At 42.7% G+C, this 18,244-nt stretch overlaps 1 protein-coding gene across 1 annotated transcript in view; it reads left to right on the top strand.

The window, feature by feature from the left end:
• The window catches only part of GRM7 (glutamate metabotropic receptor 7), a gene marked incomplete at its 3' end in the record, with an annotated part of 816,540 nt that overhangs the window by 749,350 nt on the left and 48,946 nt on the right, over window positions 1–18,244 (top strand). Inside the window, exon 9 of the mRNA XM_082638105.1 lies at window positions 17,995–18,241. Within this exon, the coding sequence (XP_082494231.1) occupies window positions 17,995–18,241 (247 nt within the window). The remainder of the gene's footprint in view (window positions 1–17,994; window positions 18,242–18,244) is intronic.

The following is an 18,244-nucleotide window of genomic DNA, read 5'->3' as shown; positions in this document are numbered from 1 at the left end:
CCACTCTGTAAGAATCTAAAGAGATATAAGCAAATGCACTGCGTGAACCTTGGCTGAATTTTGAAATGGAGAAAAATCCTATGAGACATTCTTGTAAAAAATGGGGGAAGCTGACTTCATATATTAGATGGCATTATGGAATTATCGTCAGATTTCTTAGGTGTGGTAATAACAGTATTGTGGTGATATAGTAAAATGTCCATTTCTTTAGGTGATGCATATAGAAAGAAAAAAGTGAAATATCATAAGGTATATGACTTTACAATTGCGTAGCAAAAAGAGACAGAAAGAAAAAAAACAGTGTGGTGGGATGTCAGTGAGGACTGTCCAGATGTTCTTCATCCTGTGTCCAAGTTTCTGAACATTTGTAAGCTTTTAAAATAAAATTTGGGGGAAAATATATGTAGTGTATGTGCTTACATTGTATCAGGATGAGAAAGAGGGAAAAATTTCAGTTAATAGGTAGTCGATAGAGAATCTGGAGAAATTCGCTCTGGGAGAGAGCCAGGCTCTGTCTCCGATGTGCTGACTTAACCTTACTTAGCACGTGCTGGAAATGCTGCAGGGTCTTCAGTGGATCTTTGGGGTGTATGCTGCAAAAAAGGAGCTACAGAACGAGTTGTATTCAGAAAGTGCTTGATTGCGACTGAAACTGAGCTGGGCCTTAGAGTCCTAAGAGATATACCGAGTCTCGGGTTGGCCTCCCTAGGAGCCCAAGTACGTGTTTATTGGGGGGGTGGGGATCAACACCAACAGGTAGAAGGAAAGAAACAGGATTGGGCCAAGGAAGAGGTTGTGCCGTGATGCAGACTCAACAGGGTCTCAGCTGAAGCCACCCTCGACGCTGCGCCCTCCCGGAAAAGGGGCTGAGCCTTCATACCCCAGCATCTCCCAGGGATTATCTGCAGATTGCCAGGAGGAGAGGGCAGACCTTAGACAGCAGGAGTCTCTTCAGACAAGGCAGTTCCCAAAGAGGGCCGCCAGCTGAGAGCTGCATCGCCAGCCTCTGGGGGAATAAATGCCTCCGTTTTGAAAGGGGATCCCGCTGCGTGGGACAGTGTGACATCCGTAACTCTCCTCCTCCTGGTATTTTACACGTTGTTAATACGTCTTGTACAAGTTGTGCATGCCTAATTGTTTATGATGCTTATCAAATTACTGGCATATAATTATTCATCATTTTTATACGTTGTGAGTATACCAATTATTTCAAAAATCAAATTTTATTCATATTGTGGCTTAACTTTCCTCTATTCATGGCATAAAATGGAAAATACAGGTCTTATTTTCTTTAACCGTTGTTAGTTTGAGAAGGTAGACACACGTTTCTGGGGTTCAAAGGTGAAGGTAGCAATACACTGTCACAAATGTCTTGACAAATGGCCTTGTCCAAAGCCCACAGCTATGAAGCAACAGAGCAGATACTAGAATTCAGGTTTCCTGATACCTGAGTCCAGTGACCTCATCTCTACACCATTAATGTGTTGGTTAGTCCTAAGTTTTAACACAAAGAGCATCACTTTTCTGACCACAAGGGAAGCTTGTCCGGAAACATCACTAATGGGTGTTAGGTCCATATGACTGCTTTTTAGTGGAAGGAATGGATGGGATAGTTCAACCTATAACACCTTATATGCCAGCCAAGCCTCCCAGGGTCCAGAAAGATGTATAAATGTCCAGTTTCTTATGGTTACAGCTACATTTCCCAGCCCGAGTACCGTTTCCTCTCCCCTAGCCAACTGATCCAACTCCTTGACAGGCAGAGGTCTTTGCATATGAGGCCACCCCCAAGGCTGTCTCTCTCTTACGGTCATTGGGGAACAAACCCCCTTTGGTCCTCTTCTTAATGTCCCTGGCTCACTTTCCCCAGGGTGCCAGTGCTTGGCCCCCGCGCGCTGGTCTGTGTAGTCCACGTTTCAGATCCATTCCGTATGTCCGAAAAGGGATCACACCTTTCCCACTCAAGGGCTGGATCTCCTTTCAGCCTATCTCTTTATGTATTATTATGCACAAGAAGTCTCTTTCTGGAGAGGAATTGCCAAGGGCCCTTACTTATCCCATCTTCTGCATAAGCTAAACAGTGAGAAAGTGGATGGAGGGAGATGGAGTCCGGTCCCACCACACAAAGAACAAGACACTGGGATATTCAGTGTTTACTTGCAAATCAAAGAATTTCGATTTACATTCCTGATGTGGCTTAACTGCCCCTCCTCCCCTACACCTGCTTTCCTTGGTTTACCCCTTGACCTTCTCCGGTCAGTCAGTCATCGGCTCATAAACACACGTGGACAGAACCATCAGACACTGCAACCTGTTCGTGCTTCACACAATATCTACATTCTATTTGTGTATTGCTTATTTCTGACCTTTCTTCCTGCCTGCTCAAGCCCACCTTTTTATCAGTTGGGGCATCTGCCTGAGTGTAAGCGTGTGCACAATTGGGAAAAAGGTAGCAACGCTGAAGCCTTGCTGGATTTGGCAAGGAAATTGGACACAATTTCAATCGCATGCAGAGGACATTTGCTCGTTTTTCTTAGCAGGGAATATGGACTTAAACAGAAAACACACTTACACAAATATGTAATCTGTGGTCAAGAAGGGGCCTTTTCTGTCAGTTCCCTTTAGAAGTACTTAGAGCTGTTTGTTTGTCTAAGCATTGGCAATTAAAGCCTTGGAGAATGAAAAATTAAACACTTCTGTGGTTTTTACTCTTTTATTAAATAGGCTTTTTAGTTGAATGTGAAAATCAGTGTAGTAAAATGAGCTTTAAAGTCAAAAGACTTCAAGTTACATCTTAGCTTTGTTCCTGATTGCTGTGACCCTGCACAAGTCATATGAGCTCTCGGGAAACTCAGGATTTTAACTTAACATTCTCTGAATGTGTTCACTCTAAGAACCAACTTCTAGTCCAAATGTATTTATTATAGCTCAGAGAGAAAGTTTTACTCATTAGGATGCTTATATTTGTACCTTACTTTAAAATTATTTTTGGACTGTTATCCTTATTTATTAATTAAAAAGATAGTTTTTGAAGTCCTCATTGGTTATAGGTCTATTCCTGCCATCACAGACCTTAAATTCTAGGAAGAGAGAAAGTGCTGAGATAAATGAACCCATGATTATGTCGATGATTACTGACTGTAGCATGCACTATGCATAAAAAACACACAGGCTGCCATGTGAGAGCATCGTGGAAGGAGAAAGTTCAAGTTGGTGGGGCAGCAGGCGGTCACAGAAAGACTGTGCAAGAAAATGCATGAAGGTGAACCTCCAAGATGAGTTAGCAGTTACCTGGGTGAAGAACTCAGGCAAAATAACATTGTGGGCAGAGAGAATGCTATGCATGGCGCGTGCTAAGTCCCTTTGCTGGAAATAAGCTTGGAGCACCCAAGAAGCCAGCATGGATAAATCATAGTCAAGAGACTAGCTAAGAAGTTGGAAATGCAGCTAGGCTGGATACTGTAGGGCAACAGGACATCTTTGAAAGATGTTTCAGAGGGGACCATGTGGTCTGATTTGCAGTTTTTATAGAGATCATTTTGTTTACTCTGGACAGTATTATTTAGAGGCAAGCAAAAATGGACGCAGTAAAACCAGTGAGGATGCTATGATAGCATCCTAGGAACAGTGTGAAAGTGCATCACCATCTTCGTCTTCATCACCATCACCACCACCATCATCACAACTAAAACTTGAGAATTTACAAATGGTACCCACTGTTCTCTGTGCTTAAGTGTATTAACTGGTTAATCATATTTAAGATGAGGGCTGGGGCAGTGGGACGACAACAGATTCCAGAAGTATGTTACAGATAATACTAGCTAACTGAGTAACAGACTAGATACAAAGGGTAAAATGTGAGGGAACAGCAGGTTTTAAAGAATGACCCTTAAAAGTTCCAATTTGTGCCACCAAGTAGATGGGCTAATAGTCCTGAGATAAAGAACATTAGTACAATATATACAATGGAATACGACTCAGACATTAAAAAGAATGAAATAATGACATCTGTAGTAACATGGATGAACCTAGAGATTATCTTACCAAGTACGTCAGATACAGATACCATCTGATATCACTTATATATGGAATCTAAAATATGACACAAATGAACTTATCTATGAAAAAGAAATAAACGCACATAGAGAACAGACTTGTGGTTGCCGAGGGGGACGGGGGAGGGAAGGATTGGGAGTTTGGGACTAGCAGATGCACACTATTATATACAGAATGGATAAACAACAAGGGCTTACTCTACAGCACAGGGAACTATATTCAATATCCTGTTACAAACCATAATGGAAAAGAATATGACAAAGAATGTGTGTGTGTGTGTGTGTGTGTGTGTATAACTGTATTACTTTGCTGTACAGCAGACATTAACACAACATTGTAAATCAACTGTACTTCAATAAAATAATTTTTTTAAAAAAAGAGTATTAGGGCTTCCCTGGTGGCACAGTGGTTGAGAGTCCGCCTGCCTATGCAGGGGACACGGGTTCGTGCCCCGGTCCAGGAAGATCCCACATGCCGTGGAGCGGCTGGGCCCGTAAGCCATGGCTGCTGAGCCTGCATGTCCAGAGCCTGTGCTCCGCAATGGGAGAGGCCACAACAGTGAGAGGCCCGCATACCGCAAAAAAAAAAAAAAAAAAAAGTATTAGCACAAAGCCAGATTTTACAGGGACAGCTCTGTTTTCAATGTGATTTGCGATGCCTGTTCGATTGTTTCAGCCGCCCTATGAAGCTGATGACGATGCTGATCCCTATGTTAAAGATGATAAACATGTCGTTGCACATAAATGAGAATAACCTTTTCAGAAGCTTCTTCTGCAGGGAACTGTGAGGTGTGGGCCTGAAATCTCTGTAGACATCATTGAGTACACTACGAAGAAGACCTTTCATGCTTTATCTTCCTCCCATAAATAATGTATGGTGATTCCATAAGCCAAGATTGAATAGAAAATTTGCCTTTAAAATTATTTTTTAAGACTCATTCATGCATTTTTCTTAGTTTCTATCAAAGGTTGACACGGTTTCATTTCAAGAGTCTGATGAAACAACAGACCTCTGTCTAAGAATTTTTTTTCTTAAGTTATTTAAGGGCTCTATACATGACCCTAGGTATTTTCTGTTGAGAGACAGTAATCTACTCGCATGCTCGTTATTTAACCATTTAGAGGATCTCTTTTGCACTTTCTAGAGAAAGTAGATTTTTTTTTTTTCTTAAGAAGCGAGGGTTGAGAATTCCAAGTAGGAATAAATGCTGGGTAGAGGCTTGGAAAGAAAATCTTAACTGTAAATGTAAATGATGGTGAAGGACCAGCTTTAGGTGGTTGTGACTAGATTAGGAATAAGAGCTCACTGGGGTGGAAGGAGATGAAGCTGGTATAGATTTCTGGAGCCTTACACTCCGGAAGAGGGCCTAGGATCCAAATGTGCTGGTATTGATTCAAATCCCTTGCAAATATTTTTAGCCAGTCCACTGTTGCTTAGGGAGGGGCAGACACGTTTTATTGTTTTTAGGGGAGCTCAAACCTACTCTGGGGTTTGTACAGTGTTGATGTGATTCAGGATGATACTGTCCTAGGGTCTGCATAAAAGGAGGCAGAATGTTAAAAAGTGATCCCTGGGGCTTCCCTGGTGGCGCAGTGGTTGGGAGTCCGCCTGCCGATGCGGGAGACACGGGTTCGTGCCCTGATCCGGAAGGATCCCACATGCTGCAGAGCGGCTGGGCCCGTGAGCCATGGCCGCTGAACCTGCGCATCCGGAGCCTGTGCTCCGCAACGGGAGAGGCCACAGCGGTGAGAGGCCCGCGTACCACAAAAAAAAAAAAAAAAGTGATCCCTTGGTTTCTCTCTTACTTCTTCCCAACCAGTCCATACACATGTCCTTTCATTTTTTTCCTCCCAGTATCTCTCTCATTTGTCCCCTTCAGCCCTCTTGATTGCTATTATCCTAGTCTGAGCCACCGCACTTTCTAAAGGTGGATTTTTTTAAGTGATATTAATTGATGATTCAGAAAAACTCCAGGAAGGATCAGAATTGAAAAAAACAAACGCATATACGTTACCAGGTAAGTCAAAGTCAGCAGCTTTTTGTCAAGAACAAACAAACAAACAAACTCAATGCCTGAACTCTTCATCGAGTTGTCATGGCAACCATTTCATTTTCTATAGTGAGGAGACAACTGGGTGCTAACCTGAGTGTTAGCCCAAGCTTTTTGAAAGAAAAGCTCCCATCCTTCCAAAAGGGGCAGGGTTGTTGATTTTCAATGTTGCTTCAGGCTCCAAAGGAGTCACTCTTGATAATTATGCTTTATTGTCTAGTGAACACATGATAGGGGGTTAAAGAGACGTAGGTGGCAGCTCCCAGGACAGCAGAGTCCATTCCCAACTTGGGCCAAGTGGGAGGTACCCCTTACAGGGAATCCATGGGAACATCACACTTTTTCTCCTTCCTGTCGGGTACCCTTCTGACTCTGTTCTCTGGAATAACCCAGAGACAAAGCCAAAGACCACAAATGTAATCTCCTATCTTTGTGTCCCCAAAACTTCCTTCCTTAACAATACCAATGAAGCTCCTTGATTTTGCCACCCACAGTGCTAGGCATTAAGGACACTACAGTGAGCTAAGCAGACGCTTCCTGGTGCAGGAGATAGATGCTAATCTCACACATACACACAAATGTTTAAATGCGAATTATTAAGATTGCTCTGTGAGCTTATAACAGAGTGGTAAGACCCAGTCTTGGCTGAGGAAGTGATGCTTGAGTAGAGAGCTGAAGAATGAAAAGAATGAGGTAGATGGGGTGGGGAACATTCCAGGGAAAGGGGAAAGCATATGCAAAGGCCCTGTGGCAGAAGAGAGCAGGGCATATTCAGGGAAATGAAAGAGGTCAGTGTGGCTGGGGGGACCTGATGAGCTGTGACATGGAGATTAGGCTTGGGTTTGTCAAATGAGGGAAGACCATCTCATTCATCACATGTATATTCAACTTGTTCCCTGTGCCAGGCACAAGGATGCCAAGACAAATTAAACGTGGTCCCCGCCTTGATTTGCTCACTTCTGAGTGCTCTCTCCTTCCCTGACGTCCACAAAAGTTTCTGGTTTTGTTCCTATTATAGGGGATAATTTACCTCTGTGTTTTACCTCCTCTGTTTGTTAGTTCTGAATGCCTTGACTGGGCCAGAGGAGTGCCCCAGTTAAAGGACCGGGGAAAAAAGGAAGCCAGTGAAATTGCTAGAGGAAAAAGTATCTGGAAAAATGGGAAGAAATGATGGTTCTTCAAAGCCCAAGAGCCTCTGGACGTGGTTACATTATCCGATGCTACATACACATATATTGTAGCAGGGCAGCACTTTGACCATGGGTTCAGAGTTTAAGAAGTAGGACCACTAACAAGTCATCTCTTCTGCCACATCTCTGGGAGGTAGACGCCATTAGTCACCTCATGGTGTGTCAATATCCAGGCTTGGAAAGGCTAAGTGAGCTACTTAAGATTCCACAGTAGCTAGTTAAGTGGCATATCCTACCTCCAGACCCAGAACCCTGGACTCCAATACCAGTACATTTGTCGTATGTTTGATGGCTCTTGGCTGCACGACATATATTTCCTAGATTGTACTCATTCATTTGTTCAACTGTTGTGAACTGAGTACTTTTATGTTCCAGGAGTTATGTACAGTAGGTCGAAATAGATGGTCTGTGCTCTCATGAGAATATTCTATTGAGGGGATAATTATTAAATAAACATGCAAGTGAATAATCACAACTTGTGATTGATGTAATGAAGGGAAACAGTATGTTCTATGAGCAAGCAAGAGAGGAAGGGCATAGTTTATATATGAGAGTCAGAGAAGCCCTCCTCGAGGAAGTGAGACTGAGACCTGAAAGGCAGGTAGGAGGTAGCCAGGAAAAGATGAGTAGGAACAGCATCTAAGGCAGAGGGAACAGCATGTGCAAAAGTCAAGGACTTAGGAACCTGCAGAGTTCCTGAGGCCGGGTTAAGGATTTTCTCTTCATTCAAAGTGTGATGGGAAGTTGAGTTAAAGCATCAGGACAGCTGGAGCCCCCTATACTACTGTCCTCAGCATTGAGTTTTAAAGCGGAATGAAACCTGGAAAAAAACCTCTTAGGTCTAATAGGAAGTCTGGGAAGGTTTAGAGGGCAGACACAGAGGAGGCAGTGATAGAGGCCAGACTGCAGGCCCTTGGGAGTAAGTGGGTAGGGATCTGTGATCCAGGACCTTGGAAACAAAAGGAAAGGAAAATGGATCTTGTGAAAAACCGTGTACTACTTAGCCACTACTCCTCGGCCAGGTTCACTCCTCTTGTTCTATTTCTCTTAGAAGGGTGAGTGTTATTTCTCTGCCCCATCTCAGAGCCCTCACCATTCCAATTAGGAGCATAGGCTGAGCAACCATTTATCTACAATTTTCTGGGCAGTCTGATTGCAATTATTTTCTCCTTCTGGGTTTAAACCATTACATAACTGAGATCGTTGCTGAGGAGTTCAGAGCACAAGTTACCCCTGGGTGGGCAATTCAGCTCCTAGGTTCCCGATGTTGGCTGCTGTGCCCGTCGGCCAGGGACACCATTGGCTGAGTGGGTACCACAGCACACTACAGAGTCAGGACAGCAGTTAGGGGGCCTGTCTCCATCCACACCCACAGTGCTGCACCGGTGGCAGTGGAAAAGCAGGGAAGCAAAGGCGACACATGTGAGCTAATGCAAGGGGGGACAGGGAGAACTGAAGGGCAGGAAGGGAGCTACCATAGCTCAGAGGCAAGGTGGGAAAGACACAGTCCAAAAGGAACAGAGGAAGACTCACCAAACTAACCGCCATGATCAAAACCTGTCAGAATTCATCAGAAAGTCATCGTCAATGGCTTTGAAAACTGAGATTAAGAACACACTGTCGGGCCTCCCTGGTGGCGCAGTGGTTGGGAGTCCGCCTGCCGATGCAGGGGATACGGGTTCGTGCCCCGGTCTGGGAGGATCCCATATGCCGCGGAGCGGCTGGGCCCGTGAGCCATGGCCGCTGGGCCTGCGCGTCCGGAGCCTGTGCTCCGCGGCGGGAGAGGCCACAACAGTGAGAGGCCCGCGTACCGCAAAAAAAAAAAAAAAAAAAAAAAAAAAGAACACACTGTCTTTTTATAAGAATTTGACATTGTCTTTGGGTCAGTGACATTCTTGGGTCCAGTTTCAATGAACACTTTACAAGACCTACTTGAAACACACTGACTATTCCCAAGAAATGCCAAGACTGTCTCTTTGTTTTAGCCATTAATTTGACATCAGTATTCTCATTTGATTCCTGTCTTTTTTTCTGTTCACGGGAACTATAAAGGTGACCTTAAATGTTGGCAAGGTTAGACAGCTTTGCATTTCTATAAGTGGAATATTTCAAATGACAACTTTAGAAATGGAATACGTTAAGTTCAGACTTTTCTTTTTAATGCCCTGGTTTACTTGCAAAGTAATACAGAACATCATCATTTATTACCTAATGTATTCCCCAGTGAGGTACAAGCCAGTATTTTCACATTATAAGACAGAATCTGACATTGCCTCCTACAAAATGGTGTTAGGTTCAGTCTTGAAGAATATGGCCGAGGATTCCAGGGGATCCAATGGAATCTGGCAGAAGTGTGCCTCTCCAGGCTAACAGTGGGGAAAATGCTTTGCCTTTGTATGCTAAGTCACTACAAGACAGAGACCTAACACTGGGGCTCTTGAACCAGGAGGAATGGTAAATAACCTTTCAGATAATACAAGAGAACAAATAGTGCCAGCATTGGCTATGTAAAAGAGTAAAACTCCTCCCTTGTAGTTGGAAGAGGAAAAAATCTTAAAATCAAAACTGAGGGATCACAGGGCTAGTATGCATCCAGAAAAATCAGAAGTGACTGCCTGGAAGAATTAGCTATTAGGATGGCACGCAGCTCGTTAGGATGGCATGGGGAGCAAAACCCTGAACTTCCCAAGGATGTGGTCAATTGGAATAACAGCATCTCTCTGATGATGCTATGTGGGAATAGACACAGCATCAGGTTTCTGGTCAGGAGAGCAAAGAACTGAGATGTAGGTGATTTCAAGCATGACATAATCACTTATCTCACGCTCCAGAAACTGATTTGCATTCACCTGGAGTGTGTGTCTTATGGCCCTCCAAATAAATAATGTAATGGTGTGTAGACTTAACATCATGTCTGCCTGGAGATACTAAATGAGAAAAATGAAACACAGTCAAACTAGGTCTTGTCCAATAATTATCTAGTTGCCTTCATTATTTATAATTCCATGCCAGACGCCTGTCCACAGAGTGTGTCCCATAATATTTGGTGTGTGTGTGTATTTCTTTATGTGTGCTGTCTGTCATCTATCTATATATTACCTATTCAGAGAAAATAGGTTTTAAATAGAATAGCATGAAAACTCTCTACAGAAATGGGACCATCTACTCTAATAAAGACTCACATTTTCTGAGCATGCCACCGGGCACTGTGCTATCTTTTAATTTTCAAAATGGTGAGAAGGTCTCTGTGGTAGGGGTACAATGAGAAGGGTTTTATATCAGACACTCTGGTAACAAAGTCCTAGGGTTTGAATTTTGACTCTGTCGCTTGCCAGAAGCTCGCACAACGTTACCAACCAACAATCCAAGGCCAACTTTGAAACCACTTCTAACACACCTGGTTTTTCCAATACCATCCTTCTAGAAGATCCAAGTATCTCCCCCACCCAAAACAGTATTTTTCCTCATCATTACACCGAATCCTTTCACCATCAGGCATTATTTGATAACTAAGCAAAAGCCTTCAGTATGTTGACCCTCTGGACGATTGAAGAAGTCCCACTGCAAACACCCTGCCTCATTCCCAGCCATGTATCATTATTAGTTCTCAAAAATATGGTGACTCTAATTAGGAAGCAAGGGGTGCAGGTGGTAAGGATCGAAAACACTGGTCTTACCTGCCAAGAGCTTCCATTTCAACTTAGACATACGAATGTTTCAAACACTTGTCAGATAACGATGTACCCTTCCTGTTTACTCTGACTATATCAGACACATTTTTCATTTTTATTGTACAGACTTTGGAATGTCATGAGAACTATGAAACTTCTCCCATCTTACCAAAAGACTCTGCTAAAGCTTTCTTGTCCCAGTTGTCAGTGGTCACTTGGGAATGCACATAATAGGTTATTTCTCATAAAATAGTCAATGACAGATAAAACGGGTTTGAGTATACTTTCAAACAAAACAGAAAGCAAACTTAGTGAGATGTCTTTCCCTAAAGCAGGTTGTTATTCAGTGGATTCCATAAGAAAGATGATCATTTCAAAATGTATTAAAATTATAGGAAGAAGAACAGCAGAGTGAATAAGGCATTTTATGTTATAGCCAATAGATCAATCAGTGATAATAACACCCTGGGTTGAGTGGTTTCTACATGCTGGGCACCCTCCTGTGTATTTTACTATGGTCCAATTTGATCCCAGCAACGTTACAAGATGTCTATCGTTATAATCTCCACTCTAGAAATGAGGAAACAGAGGCACACAAATAATAGCAAAATAATAATGATGATGATGATAGCTAACAGGCTACAAATAATAGCTTTTCTTAAAATAGCTGTGAATGCCAAGGCTATTTCTCATATCTAATACTAGCTTCAAGGGTAGAACTTTTTGTGCAAGCAGAATTGAATAAGTGCACACTTTGTGGCAGACATCGGATCTATTATCCAGTCAGTTCTGCGATAATGTGACATGTATGTTCTTAAAACTCACCATGCTAAGCACAATTGTGCAATAAAAAGAACTAGACTTATGGGAAAAACCGGGTTAAGGATGTAACACGCAAAAACATCATCAGTGACATTAAAAAAGAAAGGAATCTAATAAAAATGGTGGCATCGTTTTTACACCTGTTCAGCGGCTAAGAAATGCATAAATACTGTAATACATACGTCACTTTACCTTTATTTAGAAAAGGACCTAAAGTTTGCACCTGGAAGCAAGTGCCAGAAGTGTCGCTGCTCGTGATCTATCGTGAAACTGTGGAGGGGGACTTGGGCAGATGTTTGAGGGCGGGGCGTGTGTGTGTTCTGTGTATCCCACAAGGCTGGGTTTGGCCGAGTGCAGTTTACTGTGCTACCTGGTGTTTCTTGCAGAAGAAATCACACATTTGTAAACACGAACCTCATGTTATACTCAAACCTTTCCCCAGTATATCCATCTCATTAGGATGAATCTGCATTTTAAAGCGTGCGTTACAGCACAACGGACTGTATTCTTCAGACCAGGTTAAGTGCTATTTGGAGCTGTACCTCATCGAAGGGGCCAACAGGGCAATCGTCCTGACTGGGGACGTGGGGATGCTTTATGTAGAAGGAATCTTTAGACTGAACATCAAATGCAAACGGGCTATCAGAGGCAGAACAGGTGAGCAGAGGACATGCCAAGGGGAGAAGAAAGCAGGGGCCAGTAGACACTGTGAGAAAAAGGATGCGACGTGCAGTTACTACATTACGCCTTACTTGATTCTAGGTTGTGTTCCTCCTGCCACTACAGTGTGGCTCCCTGATGGCAGGGAGAATGCCCTATCACCATCACAATGGTCTGTGAGGCCACTTGGTAGTACAGTGAGCCCTCTATACCCACGGTTCCACAGCCATGGATTCAACCAACTGAGGATGAAAAATATTTGGAAGAAAATTTTTCCATAAAGTTCCAAAAAGGCCAACTTGAATTTTCAGCATGCTGGCAACTATTTACACAACATTTACATGGTATTTACAACTGTTTACATAGAATTTACATTGCATTAGGCATTATAATTAACCTAGAGATGATTTAAAGTATATGAAGATGTGCATAGCTTATATGCATATACTACATCATTTTATGTAAGGGACTTGAGCATCCTTAGGTTTTGGTATCCTCAGGGGGTCCTGGACCCAATCCCTCATGGATACTGATGGATGACTGTATCTCACTGAAAATGGCAACCTGATAGGTGGATGAATGCACCAGGAGTGGAAAGGTAAGGTCTCTCTCACGTGGCCTACCTGGCAAATAGAGGTCACAGTGAATTTACAGCATGTGCTCATTAACAGCTTGCCCTGGAATCTATCAGAATAGTCTTCAAACTGATTCTGAAACTTACACAGAAGGGATGGCAAGTTTCAAAGTTCGCTCAAGAGCACTATAGAGTTGTCAAGTCTCTCAGTATCGTGGCAATCAAAACTTACAGAAGAACTCAACTAACCCTAAATGCTCTACCGATCTCTAAAGCAACAACGGCGTCTCATGATATGCACTCACGTTTATCTGACAATGAACTTTTAGGCCACGGTGAGAAAATGCGCAGGGCAGATTCAGCCGGGCTTTGCCTCGTGCTGCATTAAGCACAGAGCTGTGTCCTTAACAGTATACTTGCTGGTACGTGTCAATCAGACAAGACATGAATAGGCCTGGATTTTTAGAAACTACTTTCTAGTTAATAAGACCTATATTAAAAGTTTAAACTATATGGCAGCAGTTACTAAGGAAGACTTATCTGGAGATCTATACCCCAGCATCCCAATAGAAATATTAGGCAGAATATAAATATTAGCAGCTTACATTTCATGGGTACTTGTTTCACAGGCGTTCTGCTAAGCACTTAAAAAAATAAATTCATTTATTTTATTTAGTTATTTTTGGCTGCTTTGGGTCTTCATTGCTGCACGCGGGCTTTCTCTAGTTGCGGCGAGGGGGCTACTCTTTGTTGTGGTGTGCGGGTTTCTCATTACCATGGCTTCTCTTGTTGCGGAGCACGGGCTCTAGGTGCGCGGGCTTCAGTAGTTGTGGCACGCGGGCTCAGTAGTTGTAGCTTGTGGGCTCTAGAGCGCAGGCTCAGTAGTTGTGGTGCACGGGCTTAGTTGCTCCGCGGCATGTGGGATCTTCCCAGACCAGGGCTCGAACCCGTGTCCCCTGCATTGGCAAGAGGATTCTTAACCACTGCGCCACCAGGGAAGCCTCAGCACTTTTCATATATTAATGAATTAGATCTTCAAAGCCATCATTTGAAAACTGAACTATTAGTATCTTCCTTTCACAAATAAGGAAACTGAGAGACAGAATCGTTACAGCCAAGGATTCCGTGCATCAGATTTTAAGAAAACTGCTGTTCTAGAGTATCGTGTAGAACACTTAGCCAGGGACTCTCCTGGCTAAATGTATTTAACTTGATGATAAAATTAAGGCTTAAGTATCCAAACAGGTGGACATCGCAAGGCAGTCAGCATCCTTCCCACAAGCCTAAGCCATCGAGCACTGACTGTGGTCGGGGAGACTTTTCTCCACTGGGGATGAGCCTCAGACAGCCAGACAGGATAAGGTCAGTCCTAGGGAGAGGCTTGATCTCAGCTATGCGTGCCAGAACCCCTGTGCTCTGATAAAAGGGACCAATAATGCTCACCAACACGTTCCCATCTCTGAAGAAATTATAAGGAGGATACAGTAAAATGGAGTACAATACCCAAAATCAAACAGGGTACTTTTACAATACACAATGTTCATTTTACAATAAGCACTGGGTAAAACAGGAATAGCCTTCAGACTGAAAATAAATATGTTGCAATTTGCTAAAAAAAATTGTACTAAAGGGGCTGCTGGGATGAAAACTCAGAGTCAAAAGGTAAGCATCCCACCAAAGGCCAAAAAAAAAGAGTGACTTAGCTCCCTTCCTGGGGCTGAGTGGGGTTGTATCCCTGTGAATCAATACCTCTGGGTTCTCTGCAGACTGTAGCCTTCCTATCTACCCATATAACTTATTTAAAAATACTTTCCTAGTACTTACTACATGCTAGGTCCTGTCCTAGCACTTTACAAATAGTAACTCATTCAGTCACCAAGATAACGTCATGAGGTAGGGACTAATGTTATCCCCATTTACAGATGTGGAAGCTAAGGCAGAGGTGAAATAATTCGTCCAAGGTCACAAAACAAGTAAATGGGAATTGAACTCAGACTAGCTTTAGATTCCTTATTCTTAACCACTCTGCAATGTATAGAGGATTTGGGGGCATAGGAATTTGATCAATGATGTTCCTTTTGGTTTTCATAGATTTCGGAAGTGTCACCAGAAATTATAAAAATTTCAAAACAAGTATCAAAGTCTTGACGGACTCTAGCCTGAAAATAACGAAACTAAACACTCCATAAAATAAACAGCATCGCTTTTGAAGTCTTAAATTGCTAAGTAGTCTCTGTTGAGAAAAAGCATGTATATATACACATACAGGCACAAACATTTACATATGTACATAAGCATATATGTTACAGTTTTATATAAATCATAAACACAAACAAGCTATGGATGATTTCTTCAACTGCAAAATTTGCTTTTGGGTGGAGAAAGAGAAACAAAGCTTAAGATCCCATGGGTCAGTTTATAGCCCTTTCTTTCTTGGACTGGCTAATTCATGGTCTGCAAAGCCCTCATTAGTAGGATGACGGCAATGACCATGAGGGAAGAAAGTGACATTGCCTAGGTTCATGAAGCTCTGTTCTATGGTCAGACTTTCTTGGATAGGGTAGGCATTAGAGCAGAATAGAGTTGAAGGTCTAAAGGTACTCTCACAGGAAAAGATGAACTTTAAAACACGGTCTAATTCACAACCAAAGCAGCCACATAGCACAGGGAGATCAGCGCAGTGCTTTGTGACCACCTAGAGAGGTGGAATAGGGAGGGAGGGAGGGAGAGAGAAGAGGGAGGGGAGGGATATGGGGATGTATGTATATGTATAGCTGATTCACTTTGTTATACAGCAGAAACTAACACACCACTGTAAAGCCATTATACTCCAATAAAGATGTTAAAAAAAAGGATCATTAATTCAATATGGTTTTGTCTTTATATTTTACATTTAATACTACGTATCATACAGTTAGCGGCTGGCAGCTCCCTTAAAGCATTCAGAGACATGCCCATTCAAATTAATGTTTGCTGGATAACAGCATTCCTTCCAGATGAGATGGCAAAGTCTCTTTTAATTTCTTCTCCAGAGCCTCAGATTGAAGAAATAAGATCAGAAATGGCCAGGCAGCTAATAGGTCTGATGGCAATTCTTGTATATTTAGAGAAAGGCTGTTTGGCCATAGAGTCATCAGTAGGAAGAATGTGCCCCTTATATAAACACATGAGCTCCTCCACTGTATGATCATTAAGTGCCTACTCTTTGCCAGCACTGCAGACACAATGACACACTACATACACAAGATTCCTGCCTTTGCGGAACTTGTGGCTTAGTTGGGGAGTTGGGCAGTCAAACAATCAGGGTAGTGGGCAGATGATTACAAATGGAGAGCCATAATCAAAAAAAAACCCCAAAAACTGAAAGAAAAAAACAAGTGTTTTGAGTGCCTGTAGGTAAAGAAGCTGGCCGAGACTTGAGGCTGTGGGGTAGGGCAGACTGGGATGGATGTTCTAAGAAGCAGAGGAGGAACATTTCATACAGAAGGAGACAAGAACACAGAAAATCACATGCATGCATGTAGAAAGGTCTGCGGTTGAGTGAAACCAGCATCTTCAAGACCTGAAGGAGTGCCACATGGATGGTGTCCCAGGGAGAGTGGTGGGCACTTAGTCTGAAAAATTAGGCGGGGGGAAGACCACGTGGGACCTTGCAGAATCTATTAAGGATGGGGATTTTATCCTCAGATACAAGGGAAGACATAGTTGTGGAAAACCGTGATCAAATACATTGTAAAGAGGCTAGGTTTTCCATGGATGTAAAAGGCCATGGGAGCTAGTCACGTGGGCTTTCTTTTTTTTTTAATGTACTTGAAATTTATTTATACATTCACCTATCTACCTGTTTATTCATTGATTTTCAGCTTTATTCAGGTATGATTGATGACTACGAATTGCATATATTTAGGTTATACAACATTATTTTCTAAGGTGTACAATGTAGACAATGTGTACAGTTGTGAAATGATGACCACAATCAAGTTAATGAACACATCCATCACCTCACATTGAATCTAGGCTTTAGAAGTCATGCAAAACACAAACATATCTAAATGATCATGACAGGGCACGTCATAAATGCAACTGGACCAAGGCAAGATGTCTGTAGCTTCCCCCTTACTGATCTTACCATTCCCCACCCCCTTCAACCTTCATCTTTTCCAATTTAGGCAAGACCCAATGATTTAACACACTGAACAGTAAGTGAATGGGTTGCTCTACTGATTTCTTAAGGAAGCAAAAGGATACAAGGACAGCTATGGGGGCACCATCCGAACTACACATAACACATGTCAGAATGAGGCTTTATAGCCTTTTAGCAACTGTCAGTGTATGGAGACTGGACAAGCCAACATCACTACATCTTGGCCCTTGCCACTGGTGTTTTGTAAATCAGCATGAAGCAAGAAGGGCTTACTTTCCAGGGAAACTCAACTCACTACTATGTAGGTACGGTAAAGGCGAACCCTTTCTTAAAAACATGCAGGAAGATACAAATACTGACATAATGACTTTTCAGATAAGGTCCCAGAGTCATCTATGTAGCAAGAGATCATGTAATGTTAACTGTTTTGTGAATGTATGAGGGGTAAAAAAACAACTACCCCTTACTCAAGGTTGCAAATATGACCTTCATGGTTTCCTATCCAGCTTCCATTCTGAATAAAGGGACTTCAAGTCTGATTCAAGGTCGACCCTGGCTTTGAATGAAGGATACTTCTCCAGGACAGGCCTGCACATGGATTCCCCCAATGATTTTCAATCAATGAAAAAAAAAAAAAAAAAATATATATATATATATGTATGTATGTATAAACTCTCCAAGAAATGTGCAGAGCCATTCTGTCTCCCCGGGGATTGCTATGCTTTCTCTCCCAGACACAGCCATGCTCGACATCGTTGTTAAGTGCTCAGCCTCCCACTGCGGTCATTATATTTGTAATAGTGTCGTGTGTGTTGTGTCTCCTATAGCTCTACATACAAACTACCACGCTTACAATCTCCATGAACCTAAGTGCATCAGTGGCGCTGGGGATGCTATACATGCCGAAAGTGTACATCATCATTTTCCACCCTGAACTCAATGTCCAGAAGCGCAAGCGAAGCTTCAAGGCCGTAGTCACAGCAGCCACCATGTCATCGCGGCTGTCACACAAGCCCAGTGACAGACCCAACGGTGAGGCCAAGACAGAACTCTGTGAAAACGTAGACCCAAACAGTA

Source organism: Mesoplodon mirus (genome assembly GCF_964341445.2).
Source record: "Mesoplodon mirus genome assembly, chromosome: 12".
In the NCBI taxonomy this organism is placed as follows: domain Eukaryota; kingdom Metazoa; phylum Chordata; class Mammalia; order Artiodactyla; family Ziphiidae; genus Mesoplodon; species Mesoplodon mirus.
Note: the sequence above shows the minus strand (reverse complement) of the source record. Positions and strands in the feature narration are given on the sequence as shown.